The sequence below is a fragment of the Bidens hawaiensis genome, unplaced genomic scaffold (assembly GCF_021521415.1).
Source record: "Bidens hawaiensis isolate Kalapana, Puna unplaced genomic scaffold, B.hawaiensis_p1.1 tig00017158_1, whole genome shotgun sequence".
Lineage (NCBI taxonomy): Eukaryota > Viridiplantae > Streptophyta > Magnoliopsida > Asterales > Asteraceae > Bidens > Bidens hawaiensis.
In genome coordinates, this window is record NW_027492595.1 from 135065 (window position 1) to 156507 (window position 21443).

Below are 21443 nucleotides of genomic sequence, written 5' to 3' on the forward strand. Positions count from 1 at the left end.
TCAACCTCCAATCCCTCAGCCAGAACAGCCTGAAGTTAAACCTGATAATGAACCATTCATGCCTTGGGAGAATGAAGAAATGATCAGCATCCTAAGAAACATAATGATAAACAAGAGAGGGATGACTGAAGCAGATTTTAATGTTTTGGAGAAAGAGGATTTGAAGACTCTTTTCTATCTGCAAAAAGATGAGTGGGAAAAGGCATTGAGGGAAGGAGAAAATCCCAGATACTATGCTGATGGCAGATTTGTACCTGCTGGACTGGAAAGAACTCCAGGAATGATAAAAATGTTAATTGAACTGGAGGCTGCAGGACATGACATGGTGGAGATAGCCAACCTTCCTACTGAGATGGTGGAAGCTATGTATGTGAAGACCTTTAACTTGGGACCTCAAAAGCCCAAGAAATCAGTTCCATTCAGACCTCTGTTTCATCAAAGATTTTCTAGAGGAAGAGGTCAAGGTGGAAGAGGAGAATCAAGCAGCTCAGTACAACACAGAACAAGACCACAATCTGATGTGGATCTACCCAGAGAGCTGTATTATGATTCAGTCACTGATTCTCTTAAAGTGATCATGGAGAGCAGGCTATTGAAAGAGATTGTGGTCAGAAGTGACTTCAGGGATTATAATGAAGAACAGCTAAGAAGAATGGAGTCTCTTCACTTGTATGACTACAGAAACAGGGACAGATCAGCAGGTTGACAGATGAATGACTTGTCAAAGTATCTACATGAAGAAGCTGATAAGGGATTCAAGTTTTTAAAAGAAAAAAGAAGTTGGAGACTGATTCAACTTCACAGATCAAAAAGGTCAGAAAAACTGAAGAGAATGGACAGAGCTGAATTGAACTACCAGATAAGTGTCTGAGACCAGAATCCACTGTCCAACATGGATACATGTATAAGATTGGGAAGAAGAATGAGAAGGCCAAACTACACAGTGCAGAAGAACGGTGTCATCACTGAAGTTGAATACAAAGAAGACACTGGTCACTATGTGCTAAGGAACTCTGATGGAAAGGCCTTGGCAACAATCAAGAAGGATGCAGATCTGACATGCTTACACAATGATGATCTTGCTGATATAAGAGACTTGGTGATACCAGAAGGACACACTCACTACCAAGTGCTCAATATCTTCAGAGAAAGAGCAGCATCTGTGATCCAGCTGAGAAGACAAGCAGCCTACAACGAAAGAAGAAGACAAAATAGATAGAATAGGCTTTGCTATGTAATGTCTTCGGACAGCTTTTGCTTATGTAATTTTTACTTATGTAATGTGATTATGAAATTTGACTTTTAATTTGATGTGTATTTTGCTAAGTGTATGTAACCACAGAGTGTTTTGGGTCAGCTGAAGTGTTCCAATCTAGGGGGAGATTGTTGGGTCAAGAATTTGACCCAAATGAGGAGATTTGACCTAACCGAAGAATATGGAAGATTGGAATCTTCTCAACCTCCTCAGAAACTGCTAAGTATTGAATCCGAGCACACCTTGGACCTTCGAGTAAGCTTTTACTTAGCCGAGTACGAGATTTTGCCTCCCGAGCAAGGTTTACTTCAAATAATCTTCTTAAGTGGATATCCGAGCAAGGTATGCTTTTTAGTGATTTCCGAGTAAGGATCATTAATTTAGCATATCCGAGTAAGGTTCACTTTGTCAAGCAGAGTTGTTCTTCAAGACCAAGTATTTTACTCTTCCGAGTAAAGTTTGGTCAACCAAGTCCATGAAGCCAAGTGATTGGAAGACCGGGCAAGGTATTCTTTAATAATTGTGGTCCGAGTATACTTGATGAGTTAATAGAATATCTCTAAGTTATTTCGAGTAAGGTTCTGCTCAAGTAAGGTATGTACTCCCGAGTACGCCTTATCAATAAGTTGTTCAACTGACAATGAGCCGAACAGGATCATAGAAGAACAAGGTTGCTCGTAAGGATTTGTCGAGCAAAGTTTGATAAGTCCAAGAAGATTGAAGTCTACTCGGTGAATATTTTACTTGGTAAAATATTCTTTAAGTAAAGTCTACCCGGAAACTGATCCCGAGTACACTTCTATGTTTACCAAGTCTGAAGGAAGGCCGAGTACACTGCGTACTCGGAGACTGAAGTTTAATGAAAAGCCTACCCGGAAGACTTGTTTTACACTTAGTTTTTATTTTTGAATATGTAATTTGAATATGTACTATCGGATAGGGTTTCTAGAAGGAATGACAGTTGTCCTAGGTTGGCAGGCCTATAAATAGAATAATTAGGGCACGCCACCAAAGACACAGAGGCAGAGGACACAATACGGATAACACACGACACATTAATTGAGAATATTTTGTGTGTGTAACGGCTATCCGAGGATTCCTTATAAACCCTAAATCGATTACTCCTTTTGTATGATTAACGTTATATAAATGGAAATCTTTTGAGTGAATCCTGTGTGTGCCTTTGATCTTTGAATACTCTTTGCAACCGTATGTTTGTTATTAATTCTGCCTTTAACAAACGGATATCTTTCTAAATACAGCAACCCGTCATTAACTCTCTTGTCAACACGTTAATCTGTGTGAGTTATGACATGATTAATTAAGATCCAACTGAAATCAAGGGGACCGACATGTTATATGACACCGGTACCTTAATGGAGGCCCACCCGGACTGTTAAATCTACAACAATAAATTCATAAATTTATTGGTTTGTGTATTCTTATTGTAATGAATAGAATGAGATAAAATATAATTAAAGCTTTCTGAAGTGTAAAGTTTATTACTAAAATGGATTATTGACGTGTTTTTTTAAGAGTAAGTTTGGGATTGAGTTTCAAAACACCTTATCGGCTTATTAGCTTTATAAAAAAACCAAAAAGTTAAATGGTGTTTGGCATCACAAAAATTCCTTTTATTTTAGCTTTTTGAAAGAGTTAAAAAACAGTGTCTAAAAGTCCAAAATCTTAGCTTTTCAAAATGGCTTTTTGAAAAAAACCAATATAGTAATAAGCATTTTTCAAACTCAATCTCAAACATGCTGTAAGAATACGTGTATCTTCATGGAATAATAGCTGAAGCCTGAAAGTAGAGGTGCACAAATCAAGTTTTTCAAATACCCGGGTTCGGGTATGATCGGGTATTAGAAAATCGGGTATTGCAAAAACCGGGTCGGGTTTGGGTCCGGGTATTGCCTCTAAAAACCATACCATATGCACCGGTTCGGGTATGGTATAGAACCGGCTATTCTAAAACCGGGTATTTGAATACCCTATTTTCGGGTATTGAAAAACCCTATTTGTGGGTTTTTTCTGGCTTTTTTTTTGAGTATTTTTTGGGTATAGATTGGATTTTTTTAAAAGGTTGTATGGTATGAAACCGGGTATTCTAAAACCGGGTATTTGAATACCCTATTTTTGGGTATTGAAAAACCCTATTTGTGGGTTTTTCTGGGGTTTTTATTGAGTATTTTTCGGGTATAGATTGGATTTTTTTAGAATGTTGCACTTTTTAGGGGTATTTTTCGGGTATACATCGGGCATTTGAAATACCCGGTTTCGGGTATTGGAAAAACCCGGTTCCGGGTATGGAACCAGTTCGGGTTTTCCGGTATTTCCGGGTACAAATCGGGTTCGGGTTTTAGTGCCGAAATGCATACCCTATCCGTACCCTACGGGTAGGGTCGGGTACGGGATCGGGTATTAAAAACCCGTGTATTAAAAAAACCGGTTTCGGGTTTTTATTTCGGGTCCGGTTCCGGATTCGGGTTTTTTGTGCACCTCTACCTGAAAGTGTTGCTAGTGCTAATATTACAATAACTCACCAAGGCCCAAATATCACCAAGGCCTTTGCAGGTGTGCTCGGCCCATCACCAGCCTTGGTTTTGCTTTTTATAGGCCCAATAAACACGTACAACTTATAAGTTACTATAATCAAAGTTTAACCGAGCCTAATCATAAACCATTCATAAGCGACTAGAGATTGGTTTAAGTTCAAATTAAGCTAAGCGTATATATATATACAAGCCTAGAAGACTGCTTGTAGGGTCTTCTCTTTTTGTTCAAAACAAATCATGTTAAGCAAACAAAAATGTGAAATAAGGCTCAATTCATTCGGTACAAATTTATACACAAACATATTGTTTATTTTATGGATCATCTAATTTTCCTCGGGTCGAGTTAAGGTGATGGAAGTGTGTTGAATTCGAAACCCTGGTTGAGGAAAGCACTTGAAAGCCATAGCTTCAAATTCGGTAGGTTTATGTCAAATCCGCAAACTGAAACCTGTAAATTATACACATAATGACACAACCGATAACAAAATAAATGAAAAAGAGTTTTGTTGCGTGATATGAAGTTAAGTTCTTACATTTAAGGTGAACGTGAGTACAAAGTTGTCACCATCAGTCGCTAAATTCGAATTTTGGACTTGAAAGCTTGTAATTGACTCGAGTGCTTTGTGTAGTGACACCGCGACACCACGTCCTTTGTTGCAAACTAATCGTACATAATATCCTCTTTCCTCCACTTGAAACATGTCCAACTAAATATGGTACAAAAAGAACAAAATCCTTAAACATGTTTAACCAAATCTTGAAATGTAAGACATAAATACTAAACAAATCCGTATATTTAGATTTATATATAACCTTTGATATATTCTTCGTAAGTGGTATCGAGTTTAAAACATGATGCGTTTTTGAATCTTGAGATGAAATTTTCGGGTTTTTAGCTGCTTCAATTGTTGCAATCTCCGATCTTAAATCCCTCGCTTGTGTTTGAAGATCTTGTATGTATCGTGCCGCATCCCCGACTATAGATGCTTTATCCATCTACATACAAAATAATTCTATAATTTGTCCCTTCCAAACCATATAAAACTCAAGTCCGACTTTATAGTCTAAACAAATGTTTAAGTCAGGCTAAAGATGTGGTTTTCAGTTTTAACTTGGGATCCACATCTTTAGCCTAAGTCAGATTTATATAAAGTCGGACTTGTTATAAAACAAAAGCTATAGTATTATTTACCTTGGTAATATTCGGTACCAATGAGCGCAACGCGTAGAGCTTCTCCTTCATCCCGCTTCTCCTCTTCCTCTCGGAAATCAAAGTCCTCGTTCGATCTCCCTTCGCACCACCGCCACTCCTCCGCCTCGTGGTTTCCAGCTTACCACTCGTGGCAGTCTCCGACGACTCACCCTCACCGAAAACATCACAATCCTTCACATCCTCCATTTCCTGGGTCCAAACCTGATCCAGGTTCGGACCCATCACACCAAAATCGCCAATGTCAGTACCAATAACACCGAGAACGGTGTCATTGTGACCATACATTGGCGGTTGAAGTTGTGTACATGAACCGGTTAGGTTATTGCATTCATAATCCAAACAGAAGTTCTCAACCGGGTTTGTGGTCTCGTTTTGCATGGCGAAAATGAGGCTTTCGAGATCGGGTTCAGGCATGAAGTCAGGTTGGAACATGTTGAAGTTGTTGTTATTGAAATGGTTGTTTGAGTACTCGGAGTAATCTGCTATATTATCCATTTTGCTAGCTTAAATAATTATGTTGGTGCATGAACCAAAGAGGTGTAATGTGTTTGATATATAATAGAGATTAATGTTGTGTGAACGGAATCATGAAGAAAGCATCTGGAGTGTTTTGGATATTAAGATATTAAGAGATGATGCACCTGACACCGACATTTTTGTTAAATGCAGACAGTGAAATAATATAAGCGTAACGCATATCGATTTTTGCACAAAATATAAAATCATGTATATTATAATATCATGGGAAAATATCATATAATATAAACCAAGTTTTAAATATGTTCTAATTCGATAAATTATCTATCTTAAGTTGTATAGAAAGGTTTCACCAAAACTACGCATAGTTGTCATGTTGCGTGTGTGTGGGAGGGGGGGGGGGGGGTACTAGCTCAAAACAGGGGGAACACCACTACGTCACTTGGTTGTGACTTGTGAGGTTTGTTTTGAGTTGATTAGTTATATATATACAACAACGGTAGGGGGAGGGTGGCCCTTAACAATTTTTTATCTTTTAATTTATGATTTTATTTATAATAAAATATTTGAAAAGTAAAATTTGTGTAATGACTGAATGAGCTATTTTGTCACGCCACTTCTAACCAAATTAATCGTAACTGGCTAGGATGTCATGTGCCAGAAATGACCGGTTATACTTAGTTACCATTACGTGTCAGCGTGTGATCTAAATAGTAAAAACACATCTACTTTACCTTTACTCTCATAATAAATATTATACATAGAAGGTGTATACAAGTATATCAAATTGTTTGTTTATGTTATTTTTTATTATAACCCTTTTTATATACAATAAATTTTGTTTAGTATACCATAATTTACAAAAACGAACCCGTGTATATATATATATATATATATATATATATATATATATATATATATATATATATATATATTAAACCTTATTAGCTAAATTTTGTTTTTTTATATCTCCGTATTAGTGATATAAGTTTATCGTCAGACTATCGAATTTTATAATACATAATGTATAGGTTTATATTTAGGGGCTCATCTTTTCTACTTACATAGAGTTCCCAAAGGTTGTCGAATTCTTAGAGACATGCTCATGTGATTCTCAACGTTTTTAATCGACTTAATTGCGGATGTATATGTATATGTATATGTATCAGTATATGTGTATATATCACATTTGTTGCCATTTTTCTTAAAAAATATATAAAATACATCTGAATATTTAATCGAAAAAGAAAAGTAAACTAAAACTTAGAAGCAAACACTCAATTACTTAAAAGGGTTTTCGATTTACCTCATTTCTTATATGTATTTCTGTATAAATTGTAGAAAAAAAAATTGCGTGCCAAGAATATTACGTGTTCGTGTTAAAATCGATGGATATTTCAATTTAATAGCGAATATTATATGAAAAATATTAATGAGGATTTTTAGTTTTAATACAATTGTGTCTATTTTGAATGTTGGATTGAGTTAAGATCAAATAAACAGTGCAATCTAACTTTTTTTTTTATGCATATCAGATATGTATGTTATTTATATCTTGTTACTAGAGAGATGTTGAGTACCTTTGTTTGTATGTTTGCTATTGATACAGATTTCTATACTTGACTTCTATAATTATTCCGATCAAAGTACATATGATGTCAAGTTGGAGTAATAAAGTTTCTGTCCACTATTATTAATATTAAAAAAATCATATATACATCATACATGTTAGGATAATTTTAAGAAAGGATTATTATTTTACAACAATAATCACCCACCAGTAAAGCAAGTCAAACCATATATAGATCAATTAGTTAAGTCTTAAGTTTGAGAATAGTTGGCATTTTTTAATTCAAATTATTATTTTATATAATAAAAAATGAATCATATTCATTTAGTTTTTAGTTATTATCAATTCCACAACATTGAAAGGGCGTGAATCATACAATTGTCGAGTGGTACTTAGTTCACCACATTTTCATTTTTAAAAGATGGCTAAATTGCTAAGTATTTTCATTTCCTAAATATTATTAACATGATTTAAAATATTAATATTATAGCAGCACATTTAGAGTAGACCTTATGGTCTTATGGAGTTATGGGTATGAAATGAGCCATAAAAAGCTCTATAGTCTATACCATGTGAGAATTGAACTCTAAATTATTCGGACCGAGAATCACTATACCATCAGTATTGTTTAGTGTATGTGAACCACTTTATTTTGGGTTGACCGATTTTGATGGATTAAGGTTACCTGAACCTAAAAGTCGGTCACATCAAGTCCGGTGGTTTTTTTTATTACACTTTTGATTATGTAAGTATCAATAAAACTGAATTTTAGGTGATGAAGAAACAAATTTTGGTAATAAGACTATGTGTAATGGGTTATAAATTGGGGCGATATGTGGTGACAATGGGCTACAACATCGCCCCATGGGCTACGAATGACAATGGGCTCCTACCAATAGTTGATAGCCACGTCATCATCACCATACACAAACAAACGACATGATTGTGTCACCCCACCCCTTTGATCGTCCGGGGGCGGTGTTCTCGCCCTCAACGCCGCTTGCCGCCCACATTTGTAGCCCCACTACACAAGGGCACAAGGCCTTATATACTCGATTCTTCATTCTCCATACTTATTATACATTTCATCAACACATTCACCATTCACTCATCACTCAACATATGTTATACACTTACACCCAATGTTTTTAGACCCGGCTCGGACGTTGACCCAGACGCCTTACCGGGTCAAAGGTCGGACCGACCCGGGAGTGCGGACCGGTGTTTGACCTGAATAATATCATAAATAATTTTAATATACTTATATATATAGAAAAAAATAATATTAAGTAAATAATATTAACTTTCATGTCCATTTGTAATGTATATTTTCACTATATAGGATATATATTTCAAGTAACAAATCACAAGTTAAGGCTGGTTTGTTGGCTTTCCTGTTATTTGTTAAGCATTGCATCTCAGAAGGGTACTTGGGTTTGATTTCCGGCGTGTCCAAAAAAATTTAATTAAATTTAATTTAAATAAAAACAAGGTTTTACTGGTTCAATCATCGGTTCCGGTCGAACCGCAACACGCCAAACCCGACCGGGTTATTAGAAAACGGCCGGTCGGTCCTGTCCGAGTTCCAAACAATGCTTACACCCATCATTCTTCATCTTTTAACCAATAAAACATAAACACCTCACCCAGTTTCTAAGAATAATTCACGTGACCAAGGTTTGAACCCGCTTGTAAATTGTTTGGCGAGAAGTTTCTTTATGTATGTTTATTTAATGAATGAATAAATATAAAAACAATTTTCTAATCATCTCATTAAGCAAACGAACATGAACAAATGTATCATTATTTCATTTACGCTTCATTTACATCCGTTAAAAGTTAAATATTCATTCGTTTAATGCTCATTCAAATGTATCTATCAATAATATCAATTTGGAATCAATTTAAAGATCATATTTTAAAATGTTTAATGTAACAATGATGTTGTAGACTTTAACTTGGATAATCACATTTACTTTTAAATCATGTTAGTTTATATCTTTTCATTTATGTATGGCCCGCTCGTTTAGAATATTAACAAACAAGCATGCACGGGCTCATTTTTCAAACGAACAAACACAAACAAGAAAGCCTGTCCGTTTAATTGTTAGTGTTCGTATGTTTGTTTGGTTAAAGTTAAATTAAACGAACAAAGACGAAGAAGCTCCATCGTGTTTGGTCGGTTAATTTGGAAGCATACTTAAAACCTTTAAATTGAAATGTATTCTGTTAACAATTTGCACAAGTTAAGTTGATGCTATGAAGTGTGAACACAAGGTGTTTAAAGTTTAAACAACTTAATAGACCAAACGAGTAACTTGCAATCTTGTATAAAGTTAAAAAAAGAAAGTGTGTTGTGTGCATGCTGTATTTTGTTTGGATATGCTGATATGGTAATGGTAATGGTAATGGTAAAGATATTTTGGGGTGATGAAGTGCCACGTCAATGATCCTATCTAAAACCACGGGCGATGGCTACATCCAACGGCTACAACTGTTCCTAATCAACCACAAGTCCAATCACTCCCAACCATTCCTCACGCGCCACCTTAAGCTGTACACGCTCCAAAGATAGTTGTAAGAGGTGTTTGTCCATCTCTCACTTATTTTTATCTATCGTGGGTATAATTTTTGTCACCCATTTTTCATATGTGTTTTCCTAGAAGAATAACAAAAAATATAACTTTTTGTAGGTGGTGAGGCCATGTGAGGAGAGTTGGGTCTTGAATGTAAAAAAATATAAAGAAGGTGATGATAATATAACAATGTTTATTTGGTGTTTTCAGGATTTGTTGTTGGGTGAGTTTTTAATGTTTTTAAAAAATTGTATTTTTATTATATGACATTTGATTTGACATGTTTTTTTTTTTTTGCTGTTTTTCCGATTCCTTATTGTGAATGGTCGAACTTCACAAATTTTAACGCTTCAAATGATAATCAACTTGTATTATATCATATATTAGAACTTAATACTAGATTAAAAAAATATATTTTTTCATTGTTTTTAAAATATAAGATATTTAGTTAAATTATATAGAGATTCTAGTGTGAATGATATAAATATTGTAGATACTTTTAGTTTCAATTTTGGTGCAGCTGAATGGTTTTGGGATGACGCTTCGGGTTTTCTTTTCAATTAAATATTTTGGGAAATAAAAAAAAAGAATGGGTCTAGATTGGGAGAACTGGTGCACGTATAATTTTGTTAATCGCCGCTATAAGCGATTGCATGCTTTGTTGATGTTTTTTAATTTCCTTTGTATTGTTTGAGATATTTACCTCTTGTAAGTGGTTTCTCTTTTCGTTTTAATAATATTGCTCTTTCAAAAAAAATATTTTGGGAAAGAATTGAACGTTGCATCGTCTATGACCATCATGACCAGAATCGAAATATTCCATTATGTCCCAAACTCGTCTTGAGGGCCAACATAACATTTACATTTTGTCACTTTTGCTATAATGAGATTGAATCAATGGACCTTGTTTTCCTGAACCAATTTCTTGTGGAGCCGAAAAGATTTTATAATATTCGGTTGCTCATGTGGAAATGACAGCTGACAAATGTGACATCTGCCCCGATCCGACCCGACCCAGGTACCCGTTTCTCTGACCCGATCTCTCTTTTATTATTTAATATTTATACTTATATTTTACTTTTAATAATAATATATATTTTCCTTCCCGCCTCTTTCTCTCTCTTTCTTTCCGCCGTCCCCTCCCTCTTCCTTCTCTCTTTCCACCTTTTCCCTCTTGTCGCCGTCCCACCCTTACGCCTTGTTTCCCTCCTCTTTGCTTGTCCTTTGGTTCTTCCCGCCTAAGGATGTCTGCAGCTCCACGCGCCAGACTCCTTACATGGAAGCCTGCGTGAAGACATCTTGTTCCTGCGATGCGTGAAGAGAACTCTTCTCGCAGCGCGCTAAGAATGCATGTTCTTCCCGCAATGCGCTAAGAATGTATGTTCTTCCCGCGATGCGCTTAGAATTCTTGTTCTTCACGCAGCACGCTAAGGATTTGTGATTCTTCCCGCAGTGCGCTAAGGATTGTTGTGCCAGCCTTCGCGCTCGCGCACTCAGCCTTCCCGCGCTTAACCCTTGTATCTTCTGTTTAAATCTAGCCGTTTGCTTTTGTGTTGTCTTATCTTTTGAGCTGTTGACCTAATCTGCTTTATGTCTGAATAGTTACTTTCGGCGCAGCATGCGTACCAACCCCCATTGGTTGGTAGAAAAAGTGACTGACATTATCTTTTGAGATCTGCTTTTGCCATGCTTGACCAGTACCTTTATCTGATCCGCCCATGCTTGTTACTGTTCCCTGTCAGCTTTTATCTTGCCCCCTGCAGCTGCCATATCTTTTGATATCTTTTGCTTTTGGAATCTTTTGCTTTTTGAGATCTTTTCCCCTTTTCTAGGGATTATGTCTCCTAGGGTTCTTCTATAAATAATAATAATATTTCATAACACATCACACACAAAACACTTAATCTCTCCTGTTCTCTTGCTCCTTGCTCTCTCTGCCGTCTTCCTCTCTGCCTCCGTCTTCCTCCTTGTTCTTCCTGCTTTTCCGGTAATATATATTATAATTTACTTATTAATTATGCTAACTTATAATCAAGACTTAAAACAAATCATTAAAACAATAATCTTATTTATAGGTTAACTTGTGCTTGTTTAAAGTTGGTTCTTGCTTTATCTATCACCGCATCGTTTATCATGTGAGTTATCTCGTATCTAATCCCTTTTTATTTTAAATGCTTTGGGATGTTCATGTGTTCATACAAAACTTGAGTCTTAAACTTGTTTATGAACTTTAGTCGCGCAGTATCCCATGTGTTGAGGACGTTTACTTGGCTGTTTATTTGTATGTGTGTATCATTAACCGCTTTGTTCGGCCTATTCCGCAGTTCCGTTGGTACCATTAGTTGAACACGGGAGACCTATCGTTTACGGTTTTCTTTGTTTACACTTGCACAGATGTTTTCTCGTTTTTATGCTCAATTGGGAGCATGGATTGAACTATGATCTATGAACTATCTTAGGCTTGATCACAATCTGATTACACCCTTGTTAAACTCTAGACATACACGTGTTGCGCGCAGATTTACTGTGATTATCTATGATTATCTATTAAACTTGATTTCTCACCAACACGCAAGTGTTTGACGTTTATTTTAACACATGTTCAGGTTTGCAGTAGCTGCTTCGAAGCTTGTGGACACGTAGGACGTTTTTACTTTTGGACCTAGAATTAAAATGTATCATGACAAGTTAATGTTGTTTGAATGTTATAATTTATAATATATTGATTTATGTTTGATTTATGTTCTTTATTCTCCCCTCTGCGCGTGCGCGATAAAATGTGTATTAATAAATATTGACACCAATAGTGTCGCGAGTAATGAAGCAATATGTGGCGCCCCGATGTATAATCCGCCTTTGGTCGGGGTGTTACAGATTGGTATCAGAGCTCGTTGACTTTAGGATAGGTGGTTAGACGTAACGGCCTAGAATACCTAAGAGTCCCTTCTCGCGCATGAGAGAAATCTCATGTTTGCGCACTTATTGTTAATTACTCGTTATTTATGAATATGCTCGCGCTTGCGCAGTATATGATTTTATTCCGCGATATTTCGATTTTTGTGAATTTCGATTTTTATTGATTTTACTTACATATTCGTTTGTTGGGATTGAAAATCCGAAAAGTCATGGTGATACATGAATAGTTGATTTTCAATTTCCATTTACGATTATGTTCTGAGGTTGGAGACTTGAAAAGTCATGGTGATACATGAATTGTCAACCTCCAATACTCATTTTCTTGTATGTTTTATATTGAGGATTGAAAAGTCATGGTGATACATGAATCGTCAATCTCCAATACTCGTTTGCTCGTATATTTTAAATTGGGAATTCGGAAAGTCATGGTGATACATGAATTGTCGATTCTTGATTCGAATTTGTTACCTTTATTAAGTCTGCATTTAGGATCATTTATTTTACTTTAACTTTTGATAGTATCTAACTCTGCGAAACCAAGCTTTATAAGATTAAAACTTTGCGCTAAAACCAAGATATTAACTAAAATTAAAATTTTTATAGAATGCCTCCGCTATCTCGCCGATTTCAGAGAAGAGAAGCCTCGCGCATGCGTAGACAGCAACGTTCCCAGGAAATGGCCGCCGCAATAGCCCAAGCTTTGAGCCAAAACAATACCAACACCACCAGTTATAACATTAAGTCCTTTAATGCGGGTAACCCTCCAAAGTTCACAGGTCTTGAAGGAGCCACCGTGATGCTCCAATGGCTCGAAAAGATTGAAAACACTTTCCTCCATACCCAATGCCCCTCAGAAAGACGAACCCTATATGCTTCCAGTGTCCTGGAATCCAGAGCGCTTACATGGTGGAATGGAGTAGCTCATGCGCGTGGCGCAGAGGCTGCTTCTAGCATGACATGGGAGGAATTCAAGGAAATTCTTACGCGAGAATTCTGCCCTCCCAACGAAGTTAAGCGCCTGGAGGAAGAATTCTGGAACTTGAAGCAATACAGCGGTGAAGCGCGCGAGTACGCGACGCGCTTCCACGAGCTAAGCTTACTGGTCCCTCACCTTGTTACCCCTTCCCGCCGAGCAATCGAGAAATTTCTTGGGGGTCTCCCCATGGAAATTCAAGATTCTGTATGGGCCAGAAACCCAGTAACCCTCTCTGACGCCATCGAATTGGCCGCTGTGCTCAGCGACAACCATGTCAGAGCAGGAACCCTGTTCCTGCGGGGAACTGAGAAGACCAAACCCACCAAGACTGTCCCTGAACCAACAGAAACCAAACCAGAACCCTCAAACCATAACCAGAAACGTAGGCGCAGACAAGCCTATGCGCTTACCAACCCGCCCATTACCCAACAACCCATTTATCAACCTCCAGTTAACACGCCTAACCCACTGTCAGCCTACCCAACTCCTGTAGTCCACAACTATGCCTTAACCAATCCAGCACTTCCTGCCCCGCCAACTAAGAAACCTTACACAGGAAACCAACCCTTTTGCCCAACCTGTAGACTTCATCACCCACCTCAAGTCCCGTGTCGACAATGTAACCGATGTGGCCGCGTAGGACACTCCGTTGAGTACTGTAGAACCCCTCCCTCCAATCCGATTGCGCCAACACCACCAGCCTACCCGCAGAACCCACAGCCAACTTACCAAAACCCACGACCCAGATCGTGCTTTAACTGCGGTGATCCCAGTCATTTCCGGAACGCGTGCCCAAGGCTACAAGTTCAGATTACTCAAGCGAATCCGGTGAACCAAATTTCGAACCAAGTGACGCGTGGCCGAGCTTTTAACATAACCGCGCACCAAGCGCAAGCGAATAATGACGTAGTTAATGGTACATTTTTGCTTAACGGATTTTATGCTTCTGTACTTTTTGATACTGGCGCCGATCGAAGTTTTATTTCTCGCGCGTTTGAGCAGAAACTTGCGCGACCGCGCAGCGATTTAAAAGAAAATTTTTCAGTTGAATTGGCTAATGGCGAAACTGTTTTAATTAACTCAGTGATTAAAAATTGCACGCTTAACCTTAACGAAAACGATTTTCTGATCGACCTCATCCCTATGCCTCTTGGAAGCTTTGATGTTATCATTGGTATGGACTGGCTCTCGAAGAATCGCGCCGAAGTTATTTGCGCCAAGAAATTGATTCGCATACCTCGAGAAAATGGTGATCTTCATATTTACGGCGAAAAACCCTCCAGTGGTCTTAAACTTATGTCTTGCGCCGAAGCCCAAAGACTCATGCGGAAGAAGTGTATTGCATTTCTAGCCCATGTGGTTAAACCCGATGAAGGAAAGAAGCTTCGCGATATCCCTGTTGTACGTGATTTTCCTGAAGTTTTTCCTGATGATCTTCCTGGTATCCCTCCCGCTCGTGAAGTCGAGTTTCGTATTGATCTTGTCCCTGGTGCTTCCCCCGTTGCTAAATCTCCTTACCGTCTTGCACCCGCTGAGATGCAAGAATTGGCCAGCCAACTTCAAGAGTTGACTGCTAAAGGATTCATTCGCCCTAGCTCTTCGCCCTGGGGTGCTCCGGTGTTGTTCGTTAAAAAGAAAGATGGATCGTTTCGCATGTGTATTGATTACCGCGAGTTGAACAAACTCACCATTAAAAACCGGTATCCCTTACCGCGTATTGACGACCTTTTTGATCAACTCCAAGGTGCCTCTTGTTTCTCGAAGATCGATCTCCGTTCTGGTTATCATCAGTTGCGCATCCGCGATGAAGATGTTCCGAAGACTGCTTTTCGTACTCGTTATGGCCATTTTGAATTCTTGGTCATGTCCTTCGGTTTAACCAACGCACCCGCCGTTTTCATGGATCTTATGAATCGGGTGTGTAGGCCTTTCTTGGATAAATTCGTGATCGTGTTTATCGATGATGTTCTGGTGTATTCTAAGACCAAGGCCGAGCACGAGCAACATCTTCGGTTGGTGTTGCAAAAGCTTAGAGCTGAGCAACTCTATGCTAAGCTTTCCAAGTGTGAATTCTGGTCTGATGAAGTACAGTTTCTTGGTCATGTTGTAAACAAGATGGGTATTCATGTCGACCCATCCAAGATTGAAGCAATCAAGAACTGGATTACGCCATCCTCTCCTTCTGAGATCCGTTCCTTTCTGGGCTTAGCTGGTTATTACCGGCGTTTCATTTCGAACTTCTCAAAGATCGCTTTGCCTTTAACAGCTCTTACGCACAAAGGTAAACCATATATTTGGGGCTCGAAGCAAGAAGAAGCCTTTCTAACACTCAAGCGTTTGTTGTGTGAAGCTCCTGTTCTTGCACTACCTGAGGGTAATGATGATTTTGTCGTGTATTGCGATGCATCCAACCAAGGTCTCGGTTGTGTTCTTATGCAACGAGGCAAGGTTATCGCTTACGCATCAAGGCAACTCAAGGTTCATGAAAGGAATTATACAACTCACGACCTCGAGCTTGGTGCAGTTGTTTTTGCCTTGAAGATCTGGAGACACTACCTTTATGGTACTAAGTGTATCCTCTACACTGACCATAAAAGCCTTCAGCATATCTTTGATCAAAAGGAACTTAACATGAGGCAACGCCGATGGAACGAACTCATCAGCGATTACGATTGTGAGATCCGGTATCATCCTGGTAAGGCTAATGTGGTAGCCGATGCGCTCAGCCGAAAACCCTGCCAGCTTAACTGTATTTTGCCGCGCACGCATCTTCACTTTGCGCCGATTCAAAGCAACCTTAAATCGCGTATTCGTGACGCGCAGCGCGCATCCATCAGTAATGGTAACCTTCGCGCCGAGTTAGCGTGTGGCGCGGAAGCACTCTTTGTCCCTAATCTGAGTGGAATTCTCTGCTATCTCAATCGCATCTGGATCCCTTGTGATGAGAATCTTCGCGCTGATATCCTGAGTGAAGCGCACAAATCTCGATATTCTATTCATCCTGGCGCTGATAAGATGTACAAGGATTTGCGCATTACTTATTGGTGGCCTGGCATGAAAAAGGATATTGCTGTGTTCGTAGCTAGATGTCTGACTTGTTCTAAAGTGAAAGCTGAACACCAACGCCCATCTGGTTTGCTCGAACAACCAGAAATTCCTACGTGGAAATGGGAAGGTATAGCGATGGACTTTATTACCAAGTTACCTTTGACAGCAAGCAAACATGATAGCATTTGGGTAATAGTGGATCGATTGACTAAATCTGCTCACTTTCTGCCCATTCGTGAAAACTACCGTGTTGAGCATCTCGCGCAGCTTTATGTCAAGGAAATTGTCTGCCGCCATGGTACTCCTTTGAGCATCATATCCGATCGCGATGGCCGTTTTATATCTCGCTTTTGGAAATCTCTCCAATCTGCGCTAGGAACTCGCTTGGACATGAGTACGGCATATCATCCTCAGACTGACGGTCAGTCTGAGCGAACTATTCAAACTCTTGAGGATATGCTCCGATCTTGTGTTCTTGATTTTGGAGGTAATTGGGATTCACACCTGCCTTTGATCGAGTTTTCTTATAACAACAGCTATCATTCCAGTATCGGTATGGCCCCATTTGAAGCACTTTACGGTCGTAAATGCCGCTCCCCGATTTGTTGGAGCGAAGTGGGTGAAACTCAAATCACAGGACCCGAACTTGTTCAAGAGACAACCGATAAAATCGCCAAGATCCGTGATCATCTGCTGACTGCCAGAAGCCGACAGAAGAGTTACGCAGATCGTAGGCGAAAGCCTCTCGAATTTCAAGTTGGTGATCTTGTTCTCCTCAAAGTGTCGCCTTGGAAAGGTGTTGTCCGCTTTGGGAAGAAGGGTAAGCTTGCTCCTCGTTATGTTGGTCCATTCAAGATTCTCGCGCGTGTGGGAAAAGTTGCCTACAGACTTGACCTGCCGCCCGCGCTCAGTAATGTGCATCCAACGTTCCATGTATCCAATCTCAAGAAGTGTTTAGCTGACGAGAACCTTCACATTCCACTTGATGAAGTTCAAGTTGATGAAACTATGCATTTCGTTGAGAAGCCTGTTGAGATTATGGATCGCGAGGTTAAGCAAACCAAGCGCAGTCGTATCCCTATCGTGAAAGTTCGCTGGGAGTCCAAGCGCGGAGCCGAGTTTACATGGGAAAGGGAAGATCAAATGAAGATCAAGTACCCGCACCTGTTCTCTGCGCAACCTACTTCGAGATAAATTTCGGGACGAAATTTCTTAAAGTAGGGGAGACTGTGACATCTGCCCCGATCCGACCCGACCCAGGTACCCGTTTCTCTGACCCGATCTCTCTTTTATTATTTAATATTTATACTTATATTTTACTTTTAATAATAATATATATTTTCCTTCCCGCCTCTTTCTCTCTCTTTCTTTCCGCCGTCCCCTCCCTCTTCCTTCTCTCTTTCCACCTTTTCCCTCTTGTCGCCGTCCCACCCTTACGCCTTGTTTCCCTCCTCTTTGCTTGTCCTTTGGTTCTTCCCGCCTAAGGATGTCTGCAGCTCCACGCGCCAGACTCCTTACATGGAAGCCTGCGTGAAGACATCTTGTTCCTGCGATGCGTGAAGAGAACTCTTCTCGCAGCGCGCTAAGAATGCATGTTCTTCCCGCAATGCGCTAAGAATGTATGTTCTTCCCGCGATGCGCTTAGAATTCTTGTTCTTCACGCAGCACGCTAAGGATTTGTGATTCTTCCCGCAGTGCGCTAAGGATTGTTGTGCCAGCCTTCGCGCTCGCGCACTCAGCCTTCCCGCGCTTAACCCTTGTATCTTCTGTTTAAATCTAGCCGTTTGCTTTTGTGTTGTCTTATCTTTTGAGCTGTTGACCTAATCTGCTTTATGTCTGAATAGTTACTTTCGGCGCAGCATGCGTACCAACCCCCATTGGTTGGTAGAAAAAGTGACTGACATTATCTTTTGAGATCTGCTTTTTCCATGCTTGACCAGTACCTTTATCTGATCCGCCCATGCTTGTTACTGTTCCCTGTCAGCTTTTATCTTGCCCCCTGCAGCTGCCATATCTTTTGATATCTTTTGCTTTTGGAATCTTTTGCTTTTTGAGATCTTTTCCCCTTTTCTAGGGATTATGTCTCCTAGGGTTCTTCTATAAATAATAATAATATTTCATAACACATCACACACAAAACACTTAATCTCTCCTGTTCTCTTGCTCCTTGCTCTCTCTGCCGTCTTCCTCTCTGCCTCCGTCTTCCTCCTTGTTCTTCCTGCTTTTCCGGTAATATATATTATAATTTACTTATTAATTATGCTAACTTATAATCAAGACTTAAAACAAATCATTAAAACAATAATCTTATTTATAGGTTAACTTGTGCTTGTTTAAAGTTGGTTCTTGCTTTATCTATCACCGCATCGTTTATCATGTGAGTTATCTCGTATCTAATCCCTTTTTATTTTAAATGCTTTGGGATGTTCATGTGTTCATACAAAACTTGAGTCTTAAACTTGTTTATGAACTTTAGTCGCGCAGTATCCCATGTGTTGAGGACGTTTACTTGGCTGTTTATTTGTATGTGTGTATCATTAACCGCTTTGTTCGGCCTATTCCGCAGTTCCGTTGGTACCATTAGTTGAACACGGGAGACCTATCGTTTACGGTTTTCTTTGTTTACACTTGCACAGATGTTTTCTCGTTTTTATGCTCAATTGGGAGCATGGATTGAACTATGATCTATGAACTATCTTAGGCTTGATCACAATCTGATTACACCCTTGTTAAACTCTAGACATACACGTGTTGCGCGCAGATTTACTGTGATTATCTATTAAACTTGATTTCTCACCAACACGCAAGTGTTTGACGTTTATTTTAACACATGTTCAGGTTTGCAGTAGCTGCTTCGAAGCTTGTGGACACGTAGGACGTTTTTACTTTTGGACCTAGAATTAAAATGTATCATGACAAGTTAATGTTGTTTGAATGTTATAATTTATAATATATTGATTTATGTTTGATTTATGTTCTTTATTCTCCCCTCTGCGCGTGCGCGATAAAATGTGTATTAATAAATATTGACACCAATAGTGTCGCGAGTAATGAAGCAATATGTGGCGCCCCGATGTATAATCCGCCTTTGGTCGGGGTGTTACAACAAAGGTATCCGAAGTTAAAAAATAATTCATGTTTCGCTATTATTTACTCTGTCTTTTGATTCATGTGGAAAGCTTTAAATGTCTTGCTGCTAAAAAAATGCCAAAACTTCTCTTAAAAGGCTTGGCGAATGCCGATGATATCAACACTAGTTGTTTCTGCGGCTCAATCACAAATTCAAAGTTAAATCCATATGCACGAACAAATGGGAAAGCTCCCTTCTTTGCTTTTCTGATTATGTAATTTCTGTGTAACGAGTCTTGTGTGGCGGTGACAGAAAAACGAGCTAAACCAGTACACCAAAGCTCATAAGTCATAACATATGCGACATGTAGATCTGAAACCTCCACATTTGGGTTAGTTTTAAAAGTTTCATCGGGTATGAGAAGAATACTGGATTATATGATATCTGACCTGATTATGGGATACCACATTTTTATTTAACCAAACCATATACCCGTATACCCCCGAAAGGCTTTAATTTTATTATTTTACTAACCTTCGTATGTTAATGATTCAGTCTAGTTACTTCATTATTGGAAAATGATTTTCCTTTTATCATATGTATTTGATGATATCATTTATCTTTTGTATGTTGTGAGGTATATATCCAAGTTATATAAAACTTATAATGTTATTTTTATATGTTGATACATATGTTTATGTAATTTGTCATTTTTAATTTGTAATAGTTGTAATACAAATAAAAAATATATAATAATTATGATGATAAAAAAAAGAAGGTACTTGAGAATCCCAACGAATAATTTTAAAAATCTAACGAGTATGTCCAATACCCTGACGTGTAATTACCCGCCAGTTATTAAATCGGGTATGGAGCACGATTTTTATAACCGAGTTTAGGATTAAGAAAACGTTACCTGGCCCGAACCCATCCATTTTCATCCCTAGTGTTGTTTCACTCCCTTTCTCCGTAGGGTTTAGTACCCAACTTTTTGTTGATGATTTTTATTTCAATAATAGTTGGTAAATTGGATTATAATAATATAAATTATAACTCATTAGACGATAGTATTCTAAACAGTTAATGTGATCAATGAATTTGCAACTTTAATTTCCGTTGCCAAAGCCAGTATTATTGTTTTAAAAATATAATCTGATTATAATCGGGTTTTACCGTAATGAGATTATGAGCATTGGGTTTTTTCTCAAAACATGAGATGATGAGTCCAAACTATCAAACGACGTCTGCGATCGTGAGCGTATGAAATCGTCCTTTACCATTGGGTATACCGAATAACCGGACTTAATTTGTTGTTTGTTCAAACAACTATTAAGTTAACTTTAGAGCGTGTGGAACAAACAAAAAGTGAATTGAGTGAGAATCCAAAATTTGGCCATCTAAAAGTTCAAAATATCATAATTTTATATCTTCCTTTCTAAATATATATATAAATAAATATTATTATCTTCCTCCCATCAAACCCAATCCAATAATTCAGTTACATTGAATTCAATCTATCCAAAATTCATGTTCTAATTCCAATCACAGATCAAACATAACCCATTATCCCAAATCCAATTGCTTCAAATTCGTCAAACTCAGGTGTGTACATTTTGATCACCGCTAGCTAATTTCCAGCTTTATTATAAATAGACTCAATTGGGTTTATAATATCTTGAACGTCTATATCAAACACCCAATATCTGAGCTGTATTACTCGTTCTTAATAAAGATAATATATTATGATCGTTGTTAATTCAATATTTCAATTTGGGTTTTTGAAATTA

At 38.4% G+C, this 21443-nt stretch overlaps 1 protein-coding gene across 1 annotated transcript; it reads right to left on the bottom strand.

Annotated features, from left to right (window-relative positions):
* Positions 1-4153: 4153 nt before the first annotated feature.
* LOC143553204 (transcription factor FER-LIKE IRON DEFICIENCY-INDUCED TRANSCRIPTION FACTOR-like) lies at positions 4154-5708 on the bottom strand. The gene is made up of 4 exons (XM_077043241.1): positions 5003-5708; positions 4624-4806; positions 4344-4517; positions 4154-4258 (listed from the first exon to the last, which is right to left on the bottom strand). The coding sequence occupies exons 1-4, from the start codon at positions 5516-5518 to the stop codon at positions 4154-4156; spliced, it is 978 nt and encodes a 325-aa protein (XP_076899356.1). The 5' UTR covers positions 5519-5708.
* Between the last annotated feature and the right edge of the window lie 15735 nt (positions 5709-21443).